Source organism: Budorcas taxicolor, chromosome 25 (genome assembly GCF_023091745.1).
Source record: "Budorcas taxicolor isolate Tak-1 chromosome 25, Takin1.1, whole genome shotgun sequence".
Taxonomy (NCBI): Eukaryota; Metazoa; Chordata; class Mammalia; order Artiodactyla; family Bovidae; genus Budorcas; species Budorcas taxicolor.
Window position 1 is genome coordinate 50,721,899 of NC_068934.1, and position 22,668 is coordinate 50,744,566.

The 22,668-nt window shown below is 61.0% G+C and overlaps 1 protein-coding gene across 4 annotated transcripts in view; it reads left to right on the forward strand.

Annotated features, from left to right (window-relative positions):
• The window catches only part of MOB2 (MOB kinase activator 2), a 52,539-nt gene that overhangs the window by 22,510 nt on the left and 7,361 nt on the right, over positions 1-22,668 (forward strand). For 2 of the 4 annotated variants that reach the window (XM_052662174.1, XM_052662175.1), the window contains exons 2-3: positions 16,508-16,671; positions 17,260-17,353. In XM_052662174.1, coding sequence (XP_052518134.1) covers positions 16,508-16,671; positions 17,260-17,353 — 258 coding nt within the window. Of the gene's footprint in view, positions 1-8,781; positions 9,416-10,176; positions 10,259-10,862; positions 10,995-16,507; positions 16,672-17,259; positions 17,354-22,668 lie in introns of those variants that run through there. The other 2 variants (XM_052662172.1, XM_052662173.1) reach the window with 2 other exon arrangements.

Below are 22,668 nucleotides of genomic sequence, written 5' to 3' on the forward strand. Positions count from 1 at the left end.
GGCCTCTTTCTGGGCGGATGTGGGCGCACCTGCTGCCCACATGGCCTGCCCTTCCTGTGCAGGCAGGAACCTGGGTTCCCAGCCCTGGCCTGGCTCCGGCCAGAGAGTCCTGAGGGTGGCGGACCTGTACTCTGTGCTGGCCTCTGGGCACGTCTCCGTGAAGACACAGGCGTCCATTTGGAAGCCTTGGGCAGAGCCTTGGGTTTAGCCCACGGCCTTGGACAGGATGCGGGTAGCCCACTGACCCTCAGGGTTGGGTCCCAGGGTTCTCTGACTGGTATTTGAGGATGAGGGATGGAAGGAGGCGAGTCGGGCAAGGCTGAGCTGTGCGGGGATACTGTTAAGATGAGTTTTCTCTGAAGCCCACCGGGTCCATAGGCAGGGTAGGCCCACGTCCGTGAATCTGCCTGAACTGGGTGGGAAGCCTTGCCCACAGGTGGGCGGAGGAGGGGTGTGGGCAGCTTGTGAGCACCCCCTGTCTGGAAGCACCCCTCAGGTGAGTGGCAGCTTGGGGGGGCTGTCAGAAAGGGGAGAGCCCAGGGGCCCCATTGGAGGGGAGCAGGGGCCGCCTGCCAGTGTCCCGTCGCGTTGGCCCCTTCGCTTGAAGAGAGCGGACTTTGCATTTGTGTGTTGAATCTGCTCCCTCTCCAGCCCCGCTGGAATGAGAGCTGAGGGCTCTGGAGAGGCAGAGACCGATGGGAACAAAGCGGGGAGACAGCAGAGTCAGAAGTTGGAAAGCTGGCGATCAGGCGGATCGCAGGCGCGAGGAAGGGGAAGTCTGAGGAGCCTGGCGGGGCCCTCGGGACCTCCGAGGGGCTGGTTGGCGGTCTGGAGGTGCGCAGGAGCAGCTGGACAGCCTGCTCCCTCCTGCTTGCCTTGAACCCGAGTGTCGCTGTCCCGAGAGCGCGCATCCCGGGACCGCGCCAGGGCCTCCGCCGTGCAGAGCCACGGACACAGCTCCCAGACCAGCCTGTGTCCAGGGCCCCGGCGCCTGCCGTCCACTCCCCGGGCGGAAGGATGGGGTCTGACCCGCCCGGGAGAAGAGCCCTCCAGACACCGGACAGTGGAGGGGTGGGTGTGCCCCCTGCGTGCGGCCTGAACCAGCCCTGTCCCCCCTCGCCCCCCCTCAGCCCCCCACATGAAACTGTTGGTGAGCTCCTTAGTGCCCATCGCTAAATATGAGTGGATGGCCAGGAAGCACCCCGTGTCTCATGGACTGTGGGAACAGGAAGGCAGAGACCAACACCAGTAGAAAAAGAGGGAGCCGATGGAATACACAGAGGGGCTGCTACTGCTGTTAGTCTCCTGAGAGGCCTGCAGGGCCCAGAGGAGCCCCTGGCAAGTGAGAACCGACCAGGAGAGAAGAGGAACGTCCAGAGAATTAACAGGAGCGCTTGGAGGCTGGACGTGTGATGACAGGGTGAAGTCTTGGTAAAGAAGAGGCGGTGAGTTGGGGGTATTTCCCAGCAGGGCCACAACGTCAGATACGGCACCAGGTCGGTGGTGGTGAAGATGTCGGCGCGTCGGTGCAGGGGCCTCTGAGCCACGGCGGGGTTCCAGAAGAGGGGCTTTGAAGCAACTTAGAAAATTTCTAGAATCACAGGAAGCGAGTTGAGACTGAGTAGGCTCACTCCGTGCCCCACAGACTGAAAGCTTCGCCACTCCCACCAGGAAACACGAGTGGGACCTTCAGAGCATGGGATAAGGGAAGGATTTCAGAAACCTTCAGAGGGGAACAGAGCAAAACTAACCAGGAATCTGAACAAAATTCAACCCGGAAACTAAAAAACAAGGAATTCCAAAGTGGAAGTCATTTCACACCAGCCGAACTATAATCCAATGCAAGAACAGAATAAAACGTCTTTCACTTGCAAATTCTGGAGAAACTAGCACTTCTCCACCTTCTTCCAGGAAACTCACTGCTGAGGAGGCCCAGCGCCAAAGGGAGAGGAAGGGGGTTCTTGGGAGGCGGCGCAGCCCAGCAGGCGGCTGGGGGCGAAAGGGGCCGAGACTGTCCTCCTGGGCTCCCCGCGGCGCGGGGAGCATCGCGGCGGCGCGGCGGCTGCAGGTTCTGTCCGAGGAGTCTGACCCTTGTTGGGGGCCTGTCCTTACTCAGATCTCCCTCAACTCACCCTCCCACCAAAGCTGTCTGTCGTAAGCTGAAAATATGGAAAGCTGAAAAGGCATTCAGTGCTTCTGACCTCACCTGCTTCAGACATGCCCGGAACTCGCACAGCAGCCTCCACGGGGGCCAGACCGTCTTACACAGAGCCCTGCGAACGCCCCCGGGGACAGGCCTGCCCTGGGCCCAACGGCCACGCGGGACAGCAGCCCGGCAGGGAGGCAGGTGCCGCCGGGTCCACCCGCTTGCCCTGTGTCCACGACAGGAAGCTGCTCCACCAGCCTGGCGCGCCTCAGGCGCCCCTGGGTCATGGGGACATCTCCCTGGACGTGACGGGGCTCTCCCGGACACTCGACGGGGTGTCCCTGGAGGCGGTGGGGGCCAGCCTGGGGCGGTCACCGTGGGAGGGGTGTCACCGTTCGTCCCCGCCGAGCTCCCAGCCTGTCTTCTCTCGGGATCCCTTCCTCTTGGGAAGCTTCCCTACAGCCCTGCGTGAGCAATGCGCCTCGTCCATCTCTCTGACATTTTCCTCCGGAATGTCTGTTTCTTGATTGGATTCTAGCATTTCAGATTCAGAGGAGTCCCAGTATCTGTGCTTGAGCACCTGTTGGGGTCGGGCCCCGGGCAGGGAGGCGGCTCCCCCAGCCTCCTTCCCATGCACTGCTGCTAAGTCGCTTCAGTCGTGGCCAACTGTGCGACCCCGTAGACAGCAGCCTACCAGGATGCCCCGTCCCTGGGATTCTCCAGGCAAGAAACTGGAGTGGGTTGCCATTTCCTTCTCCAGTGCCTGGGCTAAATGTTGCCTCTGATGTTTTTATACCAGTGGGGAGGGCGGGTTGACTTGGCAGGACCCACCTCAGCCTTTTCTTAGGCAGCCTGGGCTCTGTGCCTGCTGGGCTTGGGAAGGCTCATGGGGGGAGGCGGCAGTCCCTGTGTCCGGGCCAGCGCTTTGGGGGGTCAGGAGTGGCGGCTGCGTGACCTGGGTGCCCCATAGTCAGCGGCGACCCAGGGGCCACTCGCTGGGCTTCACCAGCCTCTCGCCAGGGGGCAGTTGGCTTGGCTGGAACTTCACACGAAGGTGACGGCCTGCTCCCATCCCCTAGCCTGTGGGGTGCAGCCTGCCTTCCGCTCCCGTCCAGGTGCTCTTCCTGCCTGGCTGCCCCCTGCTCAAGTGCCCGGGCATTTCCGAGCTCCCCCTGGCAGCCAGGCCCAGGGGGCCACTCCACCCCACCCGCATGTCTTCTCTGCCCTCCTTGGCGGGCGGTCCGGGGGTGGTGGGCCGACACGGGATGGATGCGGAGGGAACCCAGCACTCAGCCTCGGGCGGGCGAGGCTAGCGGGGCTCCTGTTTGCCCAGGCTGCATGAGGTGGGGGGCTGCCCTTCTCCCCATTAGTGTGAGGAGCTGGGCAGCTTCCCAGGAGCCCTGGTGGCCTGGGGCTTCCTCTTCCTCTAGAGAAGGAGCACAGGGCTGGGAGGGAGGCGGGGTGTAGCCCTTGCACTTCCCAGTGACTCACTTGCCGCCTGAGCAGCCGCAGGGCTGCTTGTGAGGCCCGCCTCTCCCTGCCCAGGGCAGCTGCGCTCTTGCCAGGAGTAGAAATTCACGTCCCTTGGTCCCGGGCCTGCCCTCCTGGAGGTGCGAGTGCCCCGGAGCCAGCGGCAATGGGGTCACATGTGGACCTTGTCTCGGCTCTGCCTCCGCCTCCTGCACTATGAGATGGGGCGTCGGGTCAGGTGAGTGGGCCTGGAGAGGGGGGCGCTGGAATGGGGCAGGGGGTGGCCCAGGCCTGGGGCTGGCACGAGGGTGTCACCCTGGGCAGTGGAGGCCCGGGAGCTAGTGCCCGGGGCTCCCGGCCATCCAGGTTCCAGCTGGCTTTGGGCGGAGCAGGTCCAGAGCAGGCCGGGCAGTGAGGAGACGCCCCGGGAGGTTCTGCTCCTGCCTCCTGCCCCCTGGGGGCCTCTGGTCTCAGGAGGCTGTTTCTGTGCTGGCCGCGAGGCAGTCACTGCAGAGGACCCCCACCCGCCCGCCTTCCACCTCCACCTCTCCTGGTGTGCGCATCTCCTTGGCTCCAAGCTGGTTTCTTTGAGTGGATCTCTAGCTTTCCCCTCTGAGAGCCAGCATGGTGACCGCCGCCCCCCCACCACTACCACCACTGGTAGGATCGGCTGCGACATTTAGCGAGGCGTCCCAGCCCTTCTGATTGAAACCGCAGAAGCCCCTGTTTCACTCACAGGGCCTTGAACAGGGACTCGATCCACCCGCCCAGCCTCAAGCTCACCAGGCTGCTGGCGCCTCTGGATGTGGCCCCAGTGGTGTGGCTGCTGTGTGGGGTGCCCGGGGGCCTGTGGGGAGGGAGGGCAGGTGCTCTCGGGGCTCTGAGGACAAACAGGGCGGGCCTGGGAGGAGAGAGCCTCTGTGTGGCCACTCCAGGCCCCCAAACCTTTGCCTACTCCCTTTTGTCTTTGAAAACCTAGATGAAGCTCTTTGTTATTGTGGAATAGATCAGTCAGAGAAAAGGGATTGGAGAAAGTGGCGACAGAGCTTGAAGCCACATCCAGCCTAGAAAGAAGACGCTCCGGCGCAGTCGTCCCCTCTCTCTTTCCTGCAATACGTGAATAGCTCTGTTGCAACAGAACGCACGAAGAGAAAGCACGGCAGCTCCGAGCGCACAGGTGTGTGGGTTTCGGGTTAGAGCCCCGCGCCCCTCCCGAGTCGTGGAACCGGAAAGGAGCTGGCGCCCGGCCCTCTGGTCCCCCCCGGCCTTTGGCGCCTCTTGCCCTTGGGCGCCCTGTGCCTGGAGTCCTCGGCGGGGGCCCTGTGGGCCGTGGCTTCTTTGGGGCCTGTGGGACTCCCTGCAGGGGCGCCAGTGAGAGTCCCTGCTTCGCTGTGGGCATGTGCGTGTTTGCCTCTGGTCAGCTTGCCGAGGTGTAATCTACATTCCACTGAGTCTGAAGCGTAAGCTTTGTTGAGTTCTGACAGGTATGCGTAGTCTCTGACCTCCCACCAGGCTGATCTAGAACTTCGGACGGCCCTCGCCACACCCTCGGGGCTTAGCACCCACTGAGCTGCCGCAGGCCTCAGATTCCAACCTGAACCCGTCTAGAGGGGACCCTCGAGTGTCCGGTGTGTGGGTTCTGCCCTTGGTGCCTGCTGCGGGGAGGCTCGCCCGCCGCTGGGGAGAGCTGTCCTCTGTCCTCTCATGAGGCGCAGCCTCACACAGAGAGGGCCCGGCTGGCTCCATCCTTCCTGCGTGTTCAGATCAGGATCGCGCCGCCGTGAGCGCCCACGCTGTCTCCGTGTGCCCGGCGCCTTCGTCCTCCCGCCGAGGGGAGCAGGTGGCTGGGTGCCCAGGGAGGCACGTGTGGCCTGTGGAGGCTCGGGTCTGTGTCTGCACGTGCTCTCTGGCCCTGTCAGCCTCCGTGGTCTGGTTCTGACCGTCCTGGTGGGTGTGGGTGCAGCTTCTCTGGGGGAGTGTCTGTCACCGTGTCCTGCCTGTCCTCCGTTGCATTTTGAGAGCGCTCTGTCTGTTGGGAGGGAAGTCCTGGGTCAGTACACGCTGCTTGTCTTTTCATTCTCTCACGGGGTCTCTTGAGGTGGAAAAGCCCTTGCTGTGGCTCGTGTCCAGCTCCTCATCACTGTCCAGGGACTGGGCCCTGGCGGCTGCTCTCTCATGTGCACGGACTGAGTGTCGGCTCCTGCTGCTTCTGGACACGGCGCCCAGTTTGGTGCCTGCCCCTTTCTGCACGCCTGGGGCCAGCCTCCTGAAGGGGTCAGGGGCAGGCAGGCAGGGGGTCCGGGTGGGCACAGGCACCTGACTCTCTCTGCGTCCTTTCCTGGAGCTCACTGACTCGATGGATATGAGTGTGAGCCAGCTCCGGGAGGTGATGGACAGGGAAGCCTGCCGTGCTGCAGCCCACGGGGTCACAAAGAGTGGGACGAGACTGAGCTAAGCTTACCGGAGCTCAGGAAGGTGGCGGGCGAGGAGAGACGCATCCTGATAGCAGCCACAGGCCTGTGGGGGAAGGCCTGTGGTCCCGGAGGGCGGCAGCTCCGTCACTGTGCAGTCCACAGCGCTCTCGAGGGCCAGGAGGGTGGCGGGGCCGCACTGGGGAAGCCTGGGCCGGGCGTGGGGAGGGAGGGCATGGCTGCCCAGAAGCTGCATCACACCCCCACGCACACACAGCGCCTCCCCCTGCAGACACACGTGCTCCACCTCTGCAGCCGTGGAGGAGCCCAGAGGCTGGGCCGTGCAGATGGTTGTCTCGAAAGTAAACAGGCGGGTGGCTTCCGGCCTGGAGAACTTCTTTGCCCACTCAGCGGGAGGCATGTTTAGGTATCTTTAAGTAGACGCACATGACATTCGCCCTGCACAGCGTGGTTAGGGGTTTGTTTCCTGGTGTGCGATGGTCTGAGAGGAGCTCGGCAGTTGGGAGGACTGTCCGGACCCCGAGTGCAAGGCCCTCACTGCACAGGATTCTGGCGCAGAGGCGCCTCCGGTCCAGCTCTGCCATCCCCCTGCCTCCTGGCCCCGGCGGACGCCTGAGCTCTCCAGACTCACCTTCTAGCACAGCAGGCTGCTCTCTGTTCTCCTGAAAGTCCGCCCGCGGGGCTGGGGACCTTGAAGTCATGGTGGCGTCTTGCCTGCAGTCTTACCAAGGAAGCGGGCAGGGTGATTCGTCGGGGGCCCTGAGGCCCTCCTTCATCAGCCTGGGTCTGTCCGCCCCCAGGGCACTCGGGCCAAGTGCGCACATTCTGTGTGCTCACGGGTGCCCTTCTGGCAGTGGGGCCTGGGCCCAGCCCCTAGTTGTTGATGGTGAAGGACTCGGGGGCCCGTGGGAGCAAGGCCCAGGGCGTTGTTTGTGTCCTGAAAGGCCCTCTCCTTGGGGGCAGCCGCCCTCGGGGCTGGGCTCTCAGCTCTGGGCTCCTGGCGGGGGCCTGGGTACGGGGGTGCAGACGCCTGAGCGTCCTGAACGCGTGGCACCTGACTAGGGCGGCTTGTGCTCCAGGGCACGAGTGCCCAGGCAGAGGCCCACCCGCAGCACCATCCGGCAGGGGGCGGGGTTTCTTCCCCGGGCATTCTGGGCTTCACTCGGCTGGCTGGTGCCTCGGAGGCCTGTTCGCCTGTTGCCGGCGGCCGCGAGGGTTGTTTCCAGTTTGTGACCTGGCGGATTGCTTGCTGGGGTCTGAGGATGCTGGCCGCCTTCCCCCGGGGCCCGCCCGCCCTTGCTCGCTCGCTCGCTGGCTGCAGCCTGAGGGCGGGTGCCGCTCGTGCCCAGCCTGGCGGCCGCGTGGCCCTCACACTGGCCCCTCTGCTCTGCCTGCAGGCACCTTCAGCCCTTGTCCCTGTGTCCTGTGCGGCTTCGCTGTTGAGACGCAGGAGGAGCTGGGTCTTCCCAGGAGGCAGACGTGGCCCTCCCCTCGAGCTCCTGCTGCCCACCTTCTGTCGCCACCGCTGTGTCTCGGCGTTCAGCCTCCATCCAGGGAACTTTTTGTCTCAGATATTTCAGTTTCTGCAAGTTCAACTGGGATCTTCAAAAAACACGTTTTTTAAAATCTCCTTGGAACGTGTCCAGTGTTTCTCTCGTCTCTGGAGCAGGCGGGACACAGCCGCGGTGACCCTGACGCCGCTGTCTCCTCGCTGAGCCCTGAGCCCTCTTGGGCCTTTTCGATCAGTTGATTCGATTCCTAGCGTGGCTGTGCCAAAGCCTTTGACCGTGTGGATCTCAGTAAACTGTGGAAAATTCCGAAAGAGATGGGAATACCAGACCACCTGACCTGCTTCTTGAGAAACCTGTATGCAGGTCAGGAAGCAACAGTTAGAACTGGACATGGAACAACAGACTGGTTCCAAATAGGAAACGGAGTACGTCAAGGCTGTATATTGTCACCCTGCTTATTTAACTTCATTGCGGAGTACCTCATGAGAAACGCTGGGCTGGAGGAAGCACAAGCTGGAGTCAAGATTGCTCAGTAACCTCAGATGTGCAGATGACACCACCCTTACGGCAGAAAGGGAAGAGGAGCTAAGATGGAAGTGAGAGAGGAGAGCGGAAAAGTTGGCTTAAAGCTCAACGTTGAGAAAACGAAGATCATGGCATCTGGTCCCATCACTTCATGGGAAATAGGTGGGGAAACAGTGGAAACACTGGCTGACTTTTTGGGGGGGTGCTCCAAAATCACCGCAGATGGCGATTGCAGCCATGAAATTAAAAGACACCTACTCCTTGGAAGGAAAGTTATGACCAACCTAGATAGCATATTGAAAAGTAGAGACATTACTTTGCCAACAAAGGTCCATCTAGTCAAGGCTGTGGTTTTCCCAGTGGTCATGTATGGATGTGAGAGTTGGACTGTGAAGAAGGCTGAGCGCCGAAGAATGGATGCTTTTGAACTGTGGTGTTGGAGAAGACTCTTGAGAGCCCGTTGAACTGCAAGGAGATCCAACCAGTCCATCCTAAAGGAGATCAGTCCTGGGTGTTCTTTGGAAGGACTGATGCTGAAGCTGAAACTCCAATACTTTGGCCACCTCATGCGAAGAGTTGACTCATTGGAAAAGACTCTGATGCTGGGAGGGATTCGGGGGCAGGAGGAGGAGGGGACGACAGAGGATGAGATGGTTGGATGGCATCACCAACTTGATGGACCTGAGTTTGGGTGAACTCCGGGAGTTGGTGATGGACAGGGAGGCCTGGCGTGCTGTGATTCATGGGGTCCAGAGTCGGACACGACTGAGCGACTGAATTGAACTGAACTGTACTGTGGCTCAGACGGTAAAGCATCTGCCTACAATGCGGGAGACCCAGGTTGAATCCCTGGGTCAGGGAAGATCTCCTGAAGAAGGAAATGGCAACCCACTCTGGCATTCTTGCCTGGAAAATCCCATGGATGGAGGAGCTGGTGGGCTGCAGTCCACGGGGTCGCAAAGAATCGGACACGACTGAGCAACGTCCCTCTCACTGACGCGCTGCTCCCCTTTCCTGAGGTTGGTGAGCTCCGGCTGGACGCGAACCTCGGGAGCTGTGCCTCGGGCGGTGTTCGCCTTTGCTGTTCACTCGCCGAGTCGTGTCTGACTCTGTGACCCTGTGACCCCGTGGACCGTAGCACGCCAGACTCCTCTGTCCTCCACCGTCTCCCGGAGTTTGCGGAAGCTCGTGTCCGCCGAGTCAGTGATGCCACCCAGCCGTCTGGCCCTCGGCCGCCCGCTTCCCCTGGTGCCCCCGACCCTTCCTGGCGTCAGGGTCTTTGGCCCGTCTGCTGCTGGATGCCTCTCTTTCTGTGAGCTGCCTGGACTCAGGTTGGAAACGACTGGCTCTCAGCCTTGTGTTCTGTGTAGCTGGGGTTGTGGCGCGATCTCGTATCTGGCCGGCTTTTCTCGCCACTGACCTCTGGAGTTCTCCACCTGTCCTCCATCTGGGGGGAAGGAACTCGCTTTAGGCCCATGCGAGCCTTGAGGTGGGCCGCACCCATCCTCCTGGGTGGGGTGTCCTCCCATAGCCGCTCCTGGAGCGAGTGTCCAGGTGGGCTCAGCCAGGGACCCGAGGGCCTGCAGCACAGTGCTCGGCATCCCGTCCCCCCCGGTGCGCTGCCCGTGACCTCTGCCCGTCTGGCCTCCCAGACTCGCTGCTGGGGCCCCTCAGAGGGGTCCCCTCCCCGCCGAGCAGGTCCTTGCAGGCAGGGGCTGGGCACCACCGCAGGCCCTCACTGGTCACCTCCCCACCAAGGAGCCCGGAGGAGGAGACACCTCAAGGAGGAGACAAGACAGGACCCCAGCAGAAAGGCAGGGCTCGGCGCAGTGCCCCCCGTGAGCACCGCAGTAAAGCTTCCTCAGCCCGGGAGTCAGCCGAAGGCTTCGTGGCCCTCTGTCCATCCACGCGGCCCTGCCCTGGGAAGCCCCGTCCCCTCTGCTTCTCTGCCCCGCGTGTCCGCAGCCCCAGCTTCTGTTCTTGTGTCCGCCGTGGCCGAGACCCTGGGCCCTCCAGCGGGCCGTCGCAGCCTTCCCCAGGCTTTTTTTGCCGTCCAGGGCGCCATCCCCCGCGTCCTCCAGCGTCTGAAACCAGTTGCTGCTTATGTTGTATCCAGTGTGAGGTTGTTGATGGTGGAGGGCAAGTCCAGCATCGGTTACTCCCAGTGGAAAAAGGTCTTCATTCCCTTTCCATTAAAACCAAGAAGCCCTCCCCCCTCGTGTCTCCCCTCATCTAGACTTCATTTGGGAGCTCCCATTTCTTGCTCTTATTGGCCTTTGTGTCTGCCACTTCAGTTCTTTCTTTAATTCGCTTTGTTTCTGAGGTTTCCAGGTTTAATTTTTGAGGCATGGGTTCCATCTGTCTTCTGTGTGTTTTTCTGGACTGTTGTGATTATCACTCTTCCTTGTTCTTTTCCATTTTCGTTGGACTTAGCCTTGAAGTTTTGCCCACTTGCTTTTACGTGAACCAGATGTTCCTGCACCTTCAACCAGTGTTCTGGGCTCTGCTGCCCTCACAGCTGGGGCGCCGTGAGTGGGAGGGTTCCAGACAGGCGGGGAGGAGGTGGGCATGGTCCCCGGGGGCGGACCAGAGGCGGAGGCATCAGGGTGCGCGCACGCCCAGCTCCACATGGATGCCGTGTCCGCTGGGCAGGGACGTAGCTGTCGAGGTGGGTGTGCACACCCGTGCCCTTGCTCTGCCAGCCCAGAGCGCCCGGGAAGGGGACTCCCCGGCGGCAGGGTGGCTGGGTCAGTCTCGGCCTTCTATCTGCTCCGATAGGGGGGCCCAGGGCCCCTTGAGGAAGTGGCAGTTCTCATCCCGTGGCGGGGAGTTGGAGGCACCCTCTGCTCAGTTGCACCAGCTGCCTGGCAGGCCGCGTCCTCCCCACTCAGGGAGGCTCACGCTCCCCAGGTGAGTACAGTGCCTGGGTCCTGTCCTGGTCCTCACGTGTGGCCGGGCAGCCAGCCTGCTCCACACGTGTGGGGTGGTCCTCCTGGGGGCTTTGCCACAGCGCAGAGCTAGCTTGAGCCTGGGTGAGTGGTTGGCTCTGTGGGATGCGGCCGTGGGGCAGAGTCCAGCTGAGGCCACGGTGTGGGGGCCTGGCCGCTCCGGGGCCACGCTTCTGCTGGATGGGGCTGCTGCTGAGTGCAGGCCAGCGCCGCGCTGACATCGAGCTGGGCCTGTGGCCAGTCAGAGGCTGGAGTCCAGCCGGGGTCGTCCTGTCAGACGGTTGCTTTTCTAGTCCTTGACGGTCCTGTATGGGGCCCGCGTGATGAAGACCTCGGTCACACCCCTCTTGTGCCCCCTCGGGAGGCCTCTGGCAGTGTCTGCCGCCCTCTGCCTTGTGCCCACTTGGCAGCTTGTCTTCCCAAGAGCATTCGGATGGAGACGCTGCCTGCCTGCCTCCGCGCTCTGCAGGTGCACAGCCCGCCTCTCCCCGCAGCCCTGCCTGCCCAGAGCGTCCCCGGCCGCGTCAGAAGGGCCCCCCAACAGGTCCTCTCTGGGGCCACACCAACCCCGCAGCAGTGACCTCGCCCCACACAGCGCCTGAGCGGCGCCACTTTGAAAGGCGACTGAGGCGTCCCCTCAAGTAACCGGGCTTGGCTGGCCCTGCCTGTAAAAGGAGCAGCTGCTGTCCCTGCCCAGCCGGGGCCCGGCCGCCCTCCCGCCCGCTTGCCTCATTGGCCGGCCTGGCTGGCCCCCAGCCAGGGCTGCGAGGAAGGCAGGGAGCGTCGGGGCTGGGGCGCCTGCTTTCCCGGCTCGCTTCTGCGCTGCCCACCATGCTCGGAGACCACAGTGGTCTCCCCACAGACCGAGCTCTGCTCAGCCCGCCCCCCAAGGCCGGGCTCAGCTGCAAGACAGTGCTTCAGGCAGTTGGCAAAGTGCTCAGGTGAGCGTGGCAGGGCCGCGGGCGTCGGAGAGTCCCTCGTCCGGCCCCAGGCTGTCTGGGGAGGCGTGGCCCTCCCCCTGGTCAGGTCTCCATGTTGTGCAGACCCCGCCTGGGCTGAGGAGCGGATGGGCCTGGGGCGGGAGCAGCTGGGCGTGCTCAGAACTTTGGAGTGAGGTTCTCCCTAGACTTCAGCCCTTCCTGCTGTCTGTGGGAGGCAGAGAGCCTCCAAAGCGGGTGTCCAGCCCAGAGGGTCTGGGTGAGAACAGGGGGCTCCTGAGACTGGCGTCTGCCTGCAGTGAGCCGTGCCTGCAGCAGACCCGTGTCATGCCCTCCTGAGCCCCCTGGGCCACACCTTCGCCACCCCCGGTCCCTGGGCAGGGTGACCGGAGTCTCTGACGAGCGACCTTGTCCAGAGCCTGCCCTGGTTGTGTCTGCTGTGGGGCCTCTTTCCTCACCTCCCTCAGCTGCTCCACAGAGCCTCCAGTGTCCCACGTGAGAGGCTGGAGCCTCTCCAGAGCCTCTTCTGCGTCAGGGTGGAAGCGTCTCGGTCGGGCATTCAGGAAGGGGGGGGGCGGTGCTGGGGAGCGGCCCTCCCAGGCGGGGTGCCCATCCCGTGCTGCGTGCTCTGGGGGCCCGGCTCAGCCCCGCGGTGAGGGGGCCTGGACACGCTGCTGGCAGTTCAGACGCGACCCAGCCGAGCTCGGCCTCTGCATGCGCGCCACGTGTCTGCTTGTGATGCGGGGGCATCACAGCTCTCGAGGAAAACTGCCTTTTGCTCCCCTAATTCATTGACTGTAACCAGGCTGCGCAGGCGTCTGGGGGAGGCCCAGCTGTGCTGCTGCGGTCCCTGGGGGAGGGGCCACCGGCGGGCTCCGTGATCCGTGTCCCCGGGGTTCTGTGGTTGCCACCCTCCTTCCCACAGGGCCACCCCCAGCCGCCCCCCCACCATGGAGGACTCTGCGGGGTCATAAGCAGAAGCCCAGAGTGAGCTGCCGTGTAGAGGTGTGGGGTGTGGGCACGCTGGCAGGGCCCCCTCTGGGATGTTGGCTCTGATTAGGAGCGGTGACGCCCCCAACAGTGTCAGGGGCTGCCATGTGTGCCCAGCGTAGCGGGGGGCCCCAGACCCGGAGTGGGTGCCAAGGAGGACAAGGGCAGGGCCAGCCCTCTGAGCCGTCCGGGAGAGAGAGGCCAAGGCCTGCCCCAGGGACCAGGAGGACTTCACACAAAGGTGGTGATTCAGCCAGGAGTCAGAAGAGCAGCTTACCTCCCGGGAGAGAAGTCCCAAGCATGCGCGGGCTCAGCGCGTGGCGGCCCCTGGAGGCTGCGGTGCCGGGTGGGGCCACGCCACGAGCACCCGATGCGCGAGGACTGGTCTCGGGGGTCTCTGCCGCCCTCGGCCTGCGCGGTGCCTTTCCTCTCAGCTGGTCTCTTGTTTGGTGGGGACGCACAGCTTCTGAAAGCCTGCTCTGTTTGGGGTGCTGACCGCCCGGCCTCTAACCTAGAAGGGAAACGACTTCACCTGTCTCCCCACAGCGTCTGGCCACTGCAGCTCGTGGGGATTTGACGGGGGTTCCGTGGGGGTCTTCCCAGTCTTCTGCCCCCACATCCCTGCTCTAGGAAGGGGCTGGTCGCCAGGGCCCGTGAGGACCCGCGAGAACATGGCCGGGGGCAGTCTGGTCTCCAGGTGTCAAGAGTGCAGGTGCCCCAGGCCCGCTCGTCAGAACGTGGGGTCTTGGGAAGGTGAGCTCTCTCCCTGGGCGCCTCCTTCCTTGTACCACCCTGGGCTCCCCTGTGGGCCCACGCAGCACCCGGGTTTTACTTGGAGTGCACGTCCTCGCGTCTGTAGGAGGCTCGTAACCCAGCTCCCCTCCAGCCATGAGGCCGTGCCAGGCCACCCGCCTATGTCAGCTCCCGCAGCCCCCGGCGCAGGCCGCCTGGACCACCCCCCCGGGGAAGGCGCTGGCTGCTCTGGTATCCGTTGGTATCAGCGGAAGGCGGCGGGCCGGCTGGGCTCTGAGGGGAGAGGGGTGCCGTCCCCTGTGTCCGCACCCCCAGTCCAGGGCCACCTTGCCGGCTCTGTGCCTGGAGGCCCCAGCCCCTCGCCCAGCACCGGCGCCTGGAGGGGTGGCTTGTGGGAAGACCTGGACTGCCCGCCACTCCCGGATGTCAGGACCTCGCCACAGGTGTCCTTGTGGTGGCGCCTGGGGCGGCCATGCCTGGGGCCAAGCTGGCCATGATGCCTTTGGAAGGAGTTGATGAACGGAGCTGGCGGCAGCGGCGCTTGGCACCTGGGGGGCGTCCACTGCCTGAGCCGGCGGGGAGAACCTGGCTCCAGGGTCACTGCGTGTCGCCGGAAGCCTGTGCCCGAGGGCTCTCACCGCCGACTCCAGGCCCACTTCCTCTGCCTCTTCGCCCAGCTGCCCATGTGAAGACCCCCAGGGGGAGGCTGCTGCACGGAGCGCAGGGCACGGGGGCGGGGCCATTGGGGGCTTCCGGCCTGGGCCCCCTCGCCCCAGCCCTCGCGGGTGATGGCGGCACCTCCACCCGCCGCCACTGACTCGGGGTGTCTGGCCCCAGCCAGGTGCGCCACCTGGAGCAGAGGCAAGGGGGTCAGGTCAGCGGGGCCGGGCGCACAGTGGACAGTCGCCCATGGGCAGACGCTCGGGGATGGGCAGAGCAGAGGGCCACTCGGGGTGGGAGGTGCACTCTGCAGGCTGGCCCTGGGAGACCGGGGCTGTGGGCACAGCACCGTCCAGGCAAGTGCAGGCTTCCCGCTGGGCGGCGGCAGCTCCGGGCTCGGACCCAGGCTCCAGAACGCGCTCCGCCCACTGGTGTCCGCAGCCCCTCTGGGGCTTGGTCCCTTCTGTGCCCCCGGGGGAGCTGCGGGGCCCCCAGAGGTCTGTGTCCACACTTGCCCCCTGTGACCCGCACCCCCCAGAACTCCTGAGGTGCCCCCGCGTGAGCCCATATGTGTGCCGTGTCTGCGCCTGGGCCCAGCGCAGGACCTCATGGCCCCCACCCAGTGCTGGCCCTGCCGCGCCGCACCCAGAGGCCAAGCACACGCTGCCTTTTAAGGCAAAGATCTGCTGTGCGACGCTGAGGGGAAAACATTTCCCTGGCATTCAGAGAGCATTTTTCCTTCCTGTTTCTCTTAAATAAACCACTAGCAGCTTTTCAAAACAGAAGAACAAAAAGGGCAAGGTCAGGAGCGGCAGACCTTCCATCCTGTGTGACCCCCTGACCCCTGTGCCTCGGTGGGGCTGGAGGGGGGCCACACAGAGTGTCTGGTTGGCGCCCCGTGCAGGGCCCACAGTGGGTCTCCCCCAGGCACCCGGGTCCTCCGTCTTCCCACTGCCCTGAGACCGGCCCCGCCCCCCAGCCAGGCTACGTCCCCCAGGCCTGTGGCTGCCCCTTGGGTGGGGGCCTCACCGAGCATTTATGCCCTCGGATGCCCCCCACCCCCATCCCAGATGGCCCTTCCTCAAGAGTCCGCAGCTGAGGGCAGCCTTTTCTGGTCGGTGGACTCAGGACAGGCTGATGGACCGGCCATGTATTTGCTCAGAGTCGGGATGTTGCGCTGGAGATCCCAGGCATTCGAGTGAAGGAAGAAGACGAGTCCCTGTTCTTAGGAACCTCCCTCACCCTCCGTGAGAGCCTGACCGGCCTTGAAACGTGGTGGGTGGGAGCAGTGTGACCCCATGTCGGCCCGGGGGCCCTGCTCTGCACACGGCACACGCTGGCTCCCTCTGCCCCAGCCTGCGGAAGACACGGGGACTCGGGTCTAACCCGGCCCGGGCTGGCGTCCCGGCCGCGGCTCTGGCCGCTCCGTCGGGCGGTTTCCTCCCCGGGGGATGTGCCATCCCCTCCGTCTCGGGCCTCGGGGCCAGGGGGGAGGCCGGCTGTGGGGCCACTGCCGTCCCCACCGAGGTGGGGCTGGGGCTCCCTCTGTCCCAGGAGCGCTGGGTCTTGGTGCTCAGTGTCCAGAGAACACCTCAAAGCCGTGTGTCTTGTTACACGGCAGCAGACTCTTAACGGATAAGAAAGAAAAACGTTAGTGAGAAGTGGCCATTTCGTCAAATCTCTGTGACATGCGCTGGCGCCGACGTCTGTCTGTGCCTGGAACCACGCGGGGCCGCTTAGCTGGCGGCGGGGAGCGGGGGCCTGTGGGGACAGCAGGCCTCGGGGCGGCCCGGGGTGCCGGCGCACGGCAGGGCCTCAGCAGGGCGAGCTGCTGGCCCCCCTGTGTGGGAGGACGTCAGGCAGGACCCTGTGGGGCTGCGGGGCCGTGGTGTCACAGGGGTGGGGGGGGAGCCGGCTCGTATAGCCACTCTCCCGTCCTCGGGTGGGCTGCAAGCCCCCTGTTGCCTCTGGTTCCAGGCTTGGGCCCTGACAGGGCAGGGAGGGCAGAGGCACAGGGCGGCTTCCGCCCACACCTGGGCCGCAGGAGCTGCAGCCCCCGAGGCGCCCCCCGGAGCTGGGCCTGCGGCCTCCACGCCTGCCTCCGCTGTGACCCCTGCCTCTCTTCTCTTCGCAGGAAGTCCAAAGCCAAGCCCAATGGGAAGAAGCCCGCCGCCGCCGAGGAGAAGAAGGTGTACCTGGAGCCAGAGTATGCCAAGTCCAGGATCACGGACTTCGGGTTCAAGGAGCTGGTGGTGCTGCCCCGGGAGATCGACCTCAACGAGTGGCTGGCCAGCAACAGTGCGTGGGGGCGGGGCGGGCGGGGCGGCCTCTCGTTGCCCCGGGGACCCCCGGAGCTGGTGCCCAGTGTCCGCACACACAAGCTGACTGAAGCTGAGGCACGGGACAGCCAACCGCACAGGGCCTTGGGGTCCCTGCAGAGAGGGCAACTCGGTGCGGGACACCAGGGCCGGGGGAGGCTGCGGGACGCGAGCGTGGCGGCAGGGCCAGGGTGGGGAGGGCCGCAGCCTGGGGGGTGGCTCGCCCACACCTGCCAGCCAGGCTCGGCACTCGGCTCACAGAACACCCTCCGCAGGGTCGTGTGCCGGCTCTCCTCAGAGGAGAGTGCTGCCGGTGCTGCGGCCATGTTAGTGGTGTCTCCGAGCAGCTGGGGATGGTAAGAGCCGGGGTGGGAGGTGTTCTGCCCAGGCCTTCGTGGAGGGCACTGGGTCACACTGGCTGGGGCACTCTGCCCAGCTCAGCACCGTGGCCCGTGCCGCCCACCCCCGAAGGCGGTGCTGTGCTGAGGCTGCGGCCTCTGGCCTGGTCAGCGCCAGCCGCCGTGCCCAGGGCCTGAGGAGAGGCTCCGGCCCCGCTTTCCCTTCGCAGCCACGACATTCTTTCACCACGTGAACCTGCAGTACAGCACCATCTCGGAGTTCTGCACGGGGGAGGCATGCCAGACCATGGCCGTGTGCAACACGTGAGTGCTCGCCTGCCGGGCCTGCCCGGCGCCCCGTCCGCCCCTGCCGCCCCGCTCCCACGGCGGCCTTGTCGGAGGCTCACCAGGGCTGCTCCCCTGTCCCCAGAGGCCCCAGCCTGGTGGGGAAACAGGAAGCAGAGCCCAGCAGAGGGGGGACCCGGGCAGCGTGGGTCCCCCTGGGCACGGGTGCCAGGAGCCAGGCGGGCCCTGACGGGCTGTGTCCTGGGGCAGAGGCGTTTCCACAGGACGTGCCCGCCGTGCACCCTGAGACTGCGGGGTATGTGCAGCCAGAGATGCTTCCCGGCGCTGGTCCCGCCGGCTGAGGGCCGACCCGGAGCTCACACTGCATGGAGAAGGCGCTGCCGGCCCATGGGGCTGGGGTGCTTTGGTGCCCCCCGCATGGTGCCCTTCCTTGGGCCCGGCGGGGCTGTGTCTTCTGGAAACGGGCACCCCGAGGACTCCAGGACACCCCGCCTCTGCGGCAGCTCTTGAAGCTGCGTGGGTAGGAGAGCCACCACGTGGACCTGGGCTCACCCCCAGCCCAGGGGGCAGAAGCCACGGAAGCGGCCGTGGGCAGGGGGCCACGTGGGCCAAGGGGGAGGCACGGGAGCTCCTCTCTGACAGCCCGTCAGGGTCACGGCCTGCGTGCCGGGCTGACACAAGCGTGTGCTAGCAGCCGGCCTGCTAGTGGGCGTGCTGTGCTGCCGCAGCAGCCCGACTCAGACCCGGAAAAGGGGCCCTGCTCTCGCTGAGACCCCTGAAAGCCCAGCCCCACAGAGGGCGTGAGTGCAGAAGACGGCTGCTCTCCACTCCTTACTCACCCGGCGAGAGCTGCTGATGGCATGCTTGGGTGTCACTGTGTCCCCAGAGAGCCGCAGCCCGGCCTGGCCCGCAGGGGGTGTGGCAGTGCTGGGCGCATGTGCGAAGTGAGCCTGGGCTCCTCAGCGTGAGGCGGTAGCCTCTACTGCAGACGTGGCTGGGCAGCCGGAAGGGGGCAAGGGCAGTGCTGCATCGCCTGCCTACAGCACGCTCGCAGGAGGTACCTGGCCAGGAGATGTCAGGGGGCCCGCAGGCTGGCAGATGCGGAAGCCAGGGCCCTTCTGATGCACTGCCCTTTAGGCACCAGAGTGCTTGAGAAGAGCCTCCTTGAAGGGGCACAGGATTTGGTGTCGGGCAGACGTGTGTCTAAATGTTGGCTCTGCCACGTCAAACTTGGAGATCTTCAGACTTGTGCTGGTCAGTCTTGCTACCTGTACCCTGCTTTATAGGCTTTTGTAGGGTTATATCAGTGGTTACTGTCCCTTCATCCAGTAATGCGCGACTCTCTGTGACCCCATGGACTGCAGCACACCAGGCTCCCCTGTCCTTCATCATCTCCTGGAGCTTGCTCAGACTCAGGTCCATTGAGTCGGTGACGCCATCCAACCATCTCATCTTCTATCGTCCTCTTCTCCTCCGGCCTTCAATCTTTCCCAGCATCAGCATCTTTTCCAGTGAGTCAGTTCTTCGCATCAGGCGGCCAAAGTATTGGAGCTTCAGCTTCAGCATCAGTCCTTCCAATGAATATTCAGGACTGATTTCCTTTCGGATGGAATGGTTGGATCTCCGTGCAGTCCAAGGGGTTCTTAAGAGTCTTTCCTAACACCACAGTTCAAAAGCATCGATTCTTCGGCGCTCAGCTTGCTTTATGGTCCAACTCTCACGTCCATACGTGACTGCTGGAAAAACCACAGCTTTGACTAGGTGGACCATTGGTGGCAAACTGATGTCTCTGCTTTTCAATATGCTGTCTAGGTTGGTTATAGCTTTTCTTTCAAGGAGCAAGCATCTTTTCATTTCATGGCTGCAGTCACCATCTGCAGTGATTTTGGAGCCCAAGAAAATAGCTTTTGAATGTTGAGTTTTAAGCCAGCTTTTTCACTCTCCTTTTTCAGCTTCATCAAGAGGCTCTTTAGTTCCTCTTCACTTTCTGCCATAAGGGTGGTGTCATCTGCATATCTGAGGTTATTGATATTTCTTCCTGCAATTGTGATTCCAGCTTGTGCTTCATCCAGCCCAGCGTTTCTCATGATGTACTCTGCACGTAAGTTAAATAAGCAGGGTGACAATATACAGCCTTGACGTACTCCTTTCCCAGCCAGTTTTGAACCACTCCATTTTTCCATGCCCAGTTCTAACTGTTGCTTCTTGGCCTGCATACAGATTTCTCAAGAGGCAGATCAGGTGGTCTGGTATTCCCATCTCAGAATTTTCCAAAGTTTGCTGTGATGCACACAGTCAAAGGCTTTGGAGTAGTCAATAAAGCAGAAATAGATGTTTCTCTGAAATTCTCTTGCTTTTTCGATGATTCAGTGGATGTTGGCTGTTTGATCTTTACTTCCTCTGCCTTTTCTAAATCCAGTTTGAACATCTGGAAGTTCTTGGTTCATGTACTGTTGAATCCTGGCTTGGAGAATTTTGAGCATTACTTTGCTAGCCTGAGCTGAGTGCAATTCTGTGGTAGGTTGAGCATTCTTTGGCATTGCCTTTCTTTGGGATTGGAATGAAAACTGACCTTTTCCAGTCCTGTGGCCACTGCTGAGTTTCCAATTTGCTGGCATATTGAGTGTAGCACTTTAATAGTGTCATTTTAAGGACTTGAGATAGTTCAGCTGGAATTCCACTACCTCCACTAGCTTTGTTTTTAGTGATGCTTCCTAAGGGCCACTTGACTTCGCATTCCAGGATGTCTGGCTCTAGGTGAGTGGTCACACCATCGTGGTTATCTGGGTCATTAAGATCTCTTTTATATGGTTCTTCTGTGTATTTTTACCACCTCTTAATATTTTCTGCTTCTGTTAGGTCTGTACCATTCCTGTCCTTTATTGTGCTCATCTTTGCATGAAATGTTCCTTGGTATCTCTAATTTTCTTGAAGAGATCTCTAGTATTTCCCATTCTATTGTTTTCTTCTATTTCTTTGCATTGATCAGTGAAGAAGGCTTTCTTATCTCTCTTTGCTATTCTTTAGAACTCTGGATATATCTTTCCTTTTCTCCTTTGCTTTCGCTTCTCTTCTTTTCTCAGCTATTTGTAAGGCCTCCTCAGATAACTGTTTTGCCTTTTTGCGTTTCTTTTTCTTGGGGATCATAGAAAAAGTAAGAGAGTTCCGGAGAAACATCTGCTTCTGCTTTATTGACTACACCAAAGACTTCGACTGTGTGGATCACAACAAACTGAAAAATTCTAAAAGCAACGGGAACACCAGACCACCTGACCTGCCTCCTGAGAAACCTATATGCTGGTCAAGAAGCAACATTTAGAACTGAACATGGAACAATGGACTGTTTCATAATTGGGAAAAGAGTGCGTCAAGGCTGTATATTGTCAGCCTGCTTATTTAACTTATATGCCGAGTACATCATGCAAAATGCCAGGCTGGATGAAGCACAAGCTGGAATCACGATTGCAGGGAGAAATATCAATAACCTCAGATATGCAGATGACACCACCCTTATGGCAGAAAGGGAAGAGGATCTGAAGAGCCTCTTGATGAAAGTGAAAGAGGAGAGTGAAAAAGCTGGCTTAAAATTCAGCAGTCAAAAAACTAAGATCATGGCATCCAGTCCCATCACTTCATGGCAAATAGAGGGGGAAACAGTGGAAACACTGACAGACTATTTTCTTGGGCTCCAAAATCACTGCAGAGGGTGACTGCAGCCGTGAAATGAGAAGACGCTTGCTCCTTGAAAGAAAAGCTATGACCAACCTAGACAGCATATTAAAAAGCAGAGACATTGCTTTGCCAACAAAGGTCCATTTAGTCAAGGCTATGGTTTTCCCAGTAGTCAAGTATGGATGTGAGAGTTGAACCATAAAGCAAGCTGAGCACCGAAGAATTGATGCTTTTGAACTATGGTGTTAGAGAAGACTCTGGAGAGTGTCTTGGACTGCAAGGAGATCCAACCATTCCATCCTAAAGGAAATCAGACCTGAATATTCATTGGAAGGACTGATGCTGAAGCTAAAGCTCCAATACTTTGGCCACCCAATGCAAAGAACTGACTCATTGGAAAAAACCCTGATGCTGGGAAAGACTGAAGGCAGGAGGAAGAGGGGATGACAGAGGATGAGATGGTTGGATGGCATCACCCACTTGATGGACATGAGTTTGAGCAAGTGCTGGGAGTTGGTGAAAGACAGGGAGGCCTGGTGTGCTGCAGTCCACAGGGTTGCAAAGAGTCGGACACGACTGAGCGACTGAACTGCACTTCTTGGGGATGGTCTGGATCACTCCTCCTGTCACAAGCCTCCGTCCATAGTTCTTCAGGCGCTCTATCGATCAGATCTAATCCCTTGAATCTATTTGTCAGTTCCCTGTGTAATTGTAAGGGACTCGACTTAGGTCATACCTGAATGGCCCAGTGGTGTTCCCTACTTTCTTCAGTTTAAGTCTGAAGTTTGCAATAAGGAGTTCATGATCTGAGGCACAGTCAGCTCCCAGTCCTGTTTTTGCCGACTGTATAGAGCTTCTCCATCTTTGGTTGCAAATCAGTCTGATTTTGGTGTTGACCATTTGGTGATGTCCATGTGTAGACTCGTCTCTTGTGTTGTTGGAAGAGGGTGTTTGCTATGTCCAGTGCGTTCTCTTGGCAAAACTCTGTTAGCCTTTGCCTTGCTTCATTTTGTACTTCAAGGCCAAATTTGCCTGTTACTCCAGGTATCTTTTGACTTCCTATTTTTGCATTCCAGTCCCCCTATGATGAAAAGGACATCTTTTTTTGGTGTTAGTTCTAGAAGGTCTTGTAGGTCTTCAGAGAACTGTTCAGCTTCAGCTTCTTCACCATTGCTGGCTGGGGCATAGGCTTAGGTTACTATGACATTGAATGGTTTGCCTTGGAAGCAAGCAGAGATCATTCTGTCATTTTTGAGACTGCACTCAAGTACTTCAGTTTGGACCCTTTTGTTGACTATGAGGGCTACTCCATTTCTTCTAAGGGATTCCTGCCCACAGTAGTAGATATAATAATGGTCATCTGAATTAAATTCTCCCTTTCTGGTCCATCTTAGTTCGCTGATTCGTAAAATATCGACGTTCACTCTTGCCATCTACTGTTTGACCACTTCCAATTTGCCTTGATTCATGGACCTAACATTCTAGGTTCCTATGCAGTATTGCTCTTTACAGCATCGGACTTTACCTCCATCATCAGGCACATCCACAGCTGGGTGGTGTTTTCATTTTTGTTCCGTCTCTTCGTTCTTTCTGGAGCTCTCTCTCCGCTTTTCTCCAGTGGCATACAGGCCCCTACCAGCTGGGGGAGCTCGTCTTTCTGC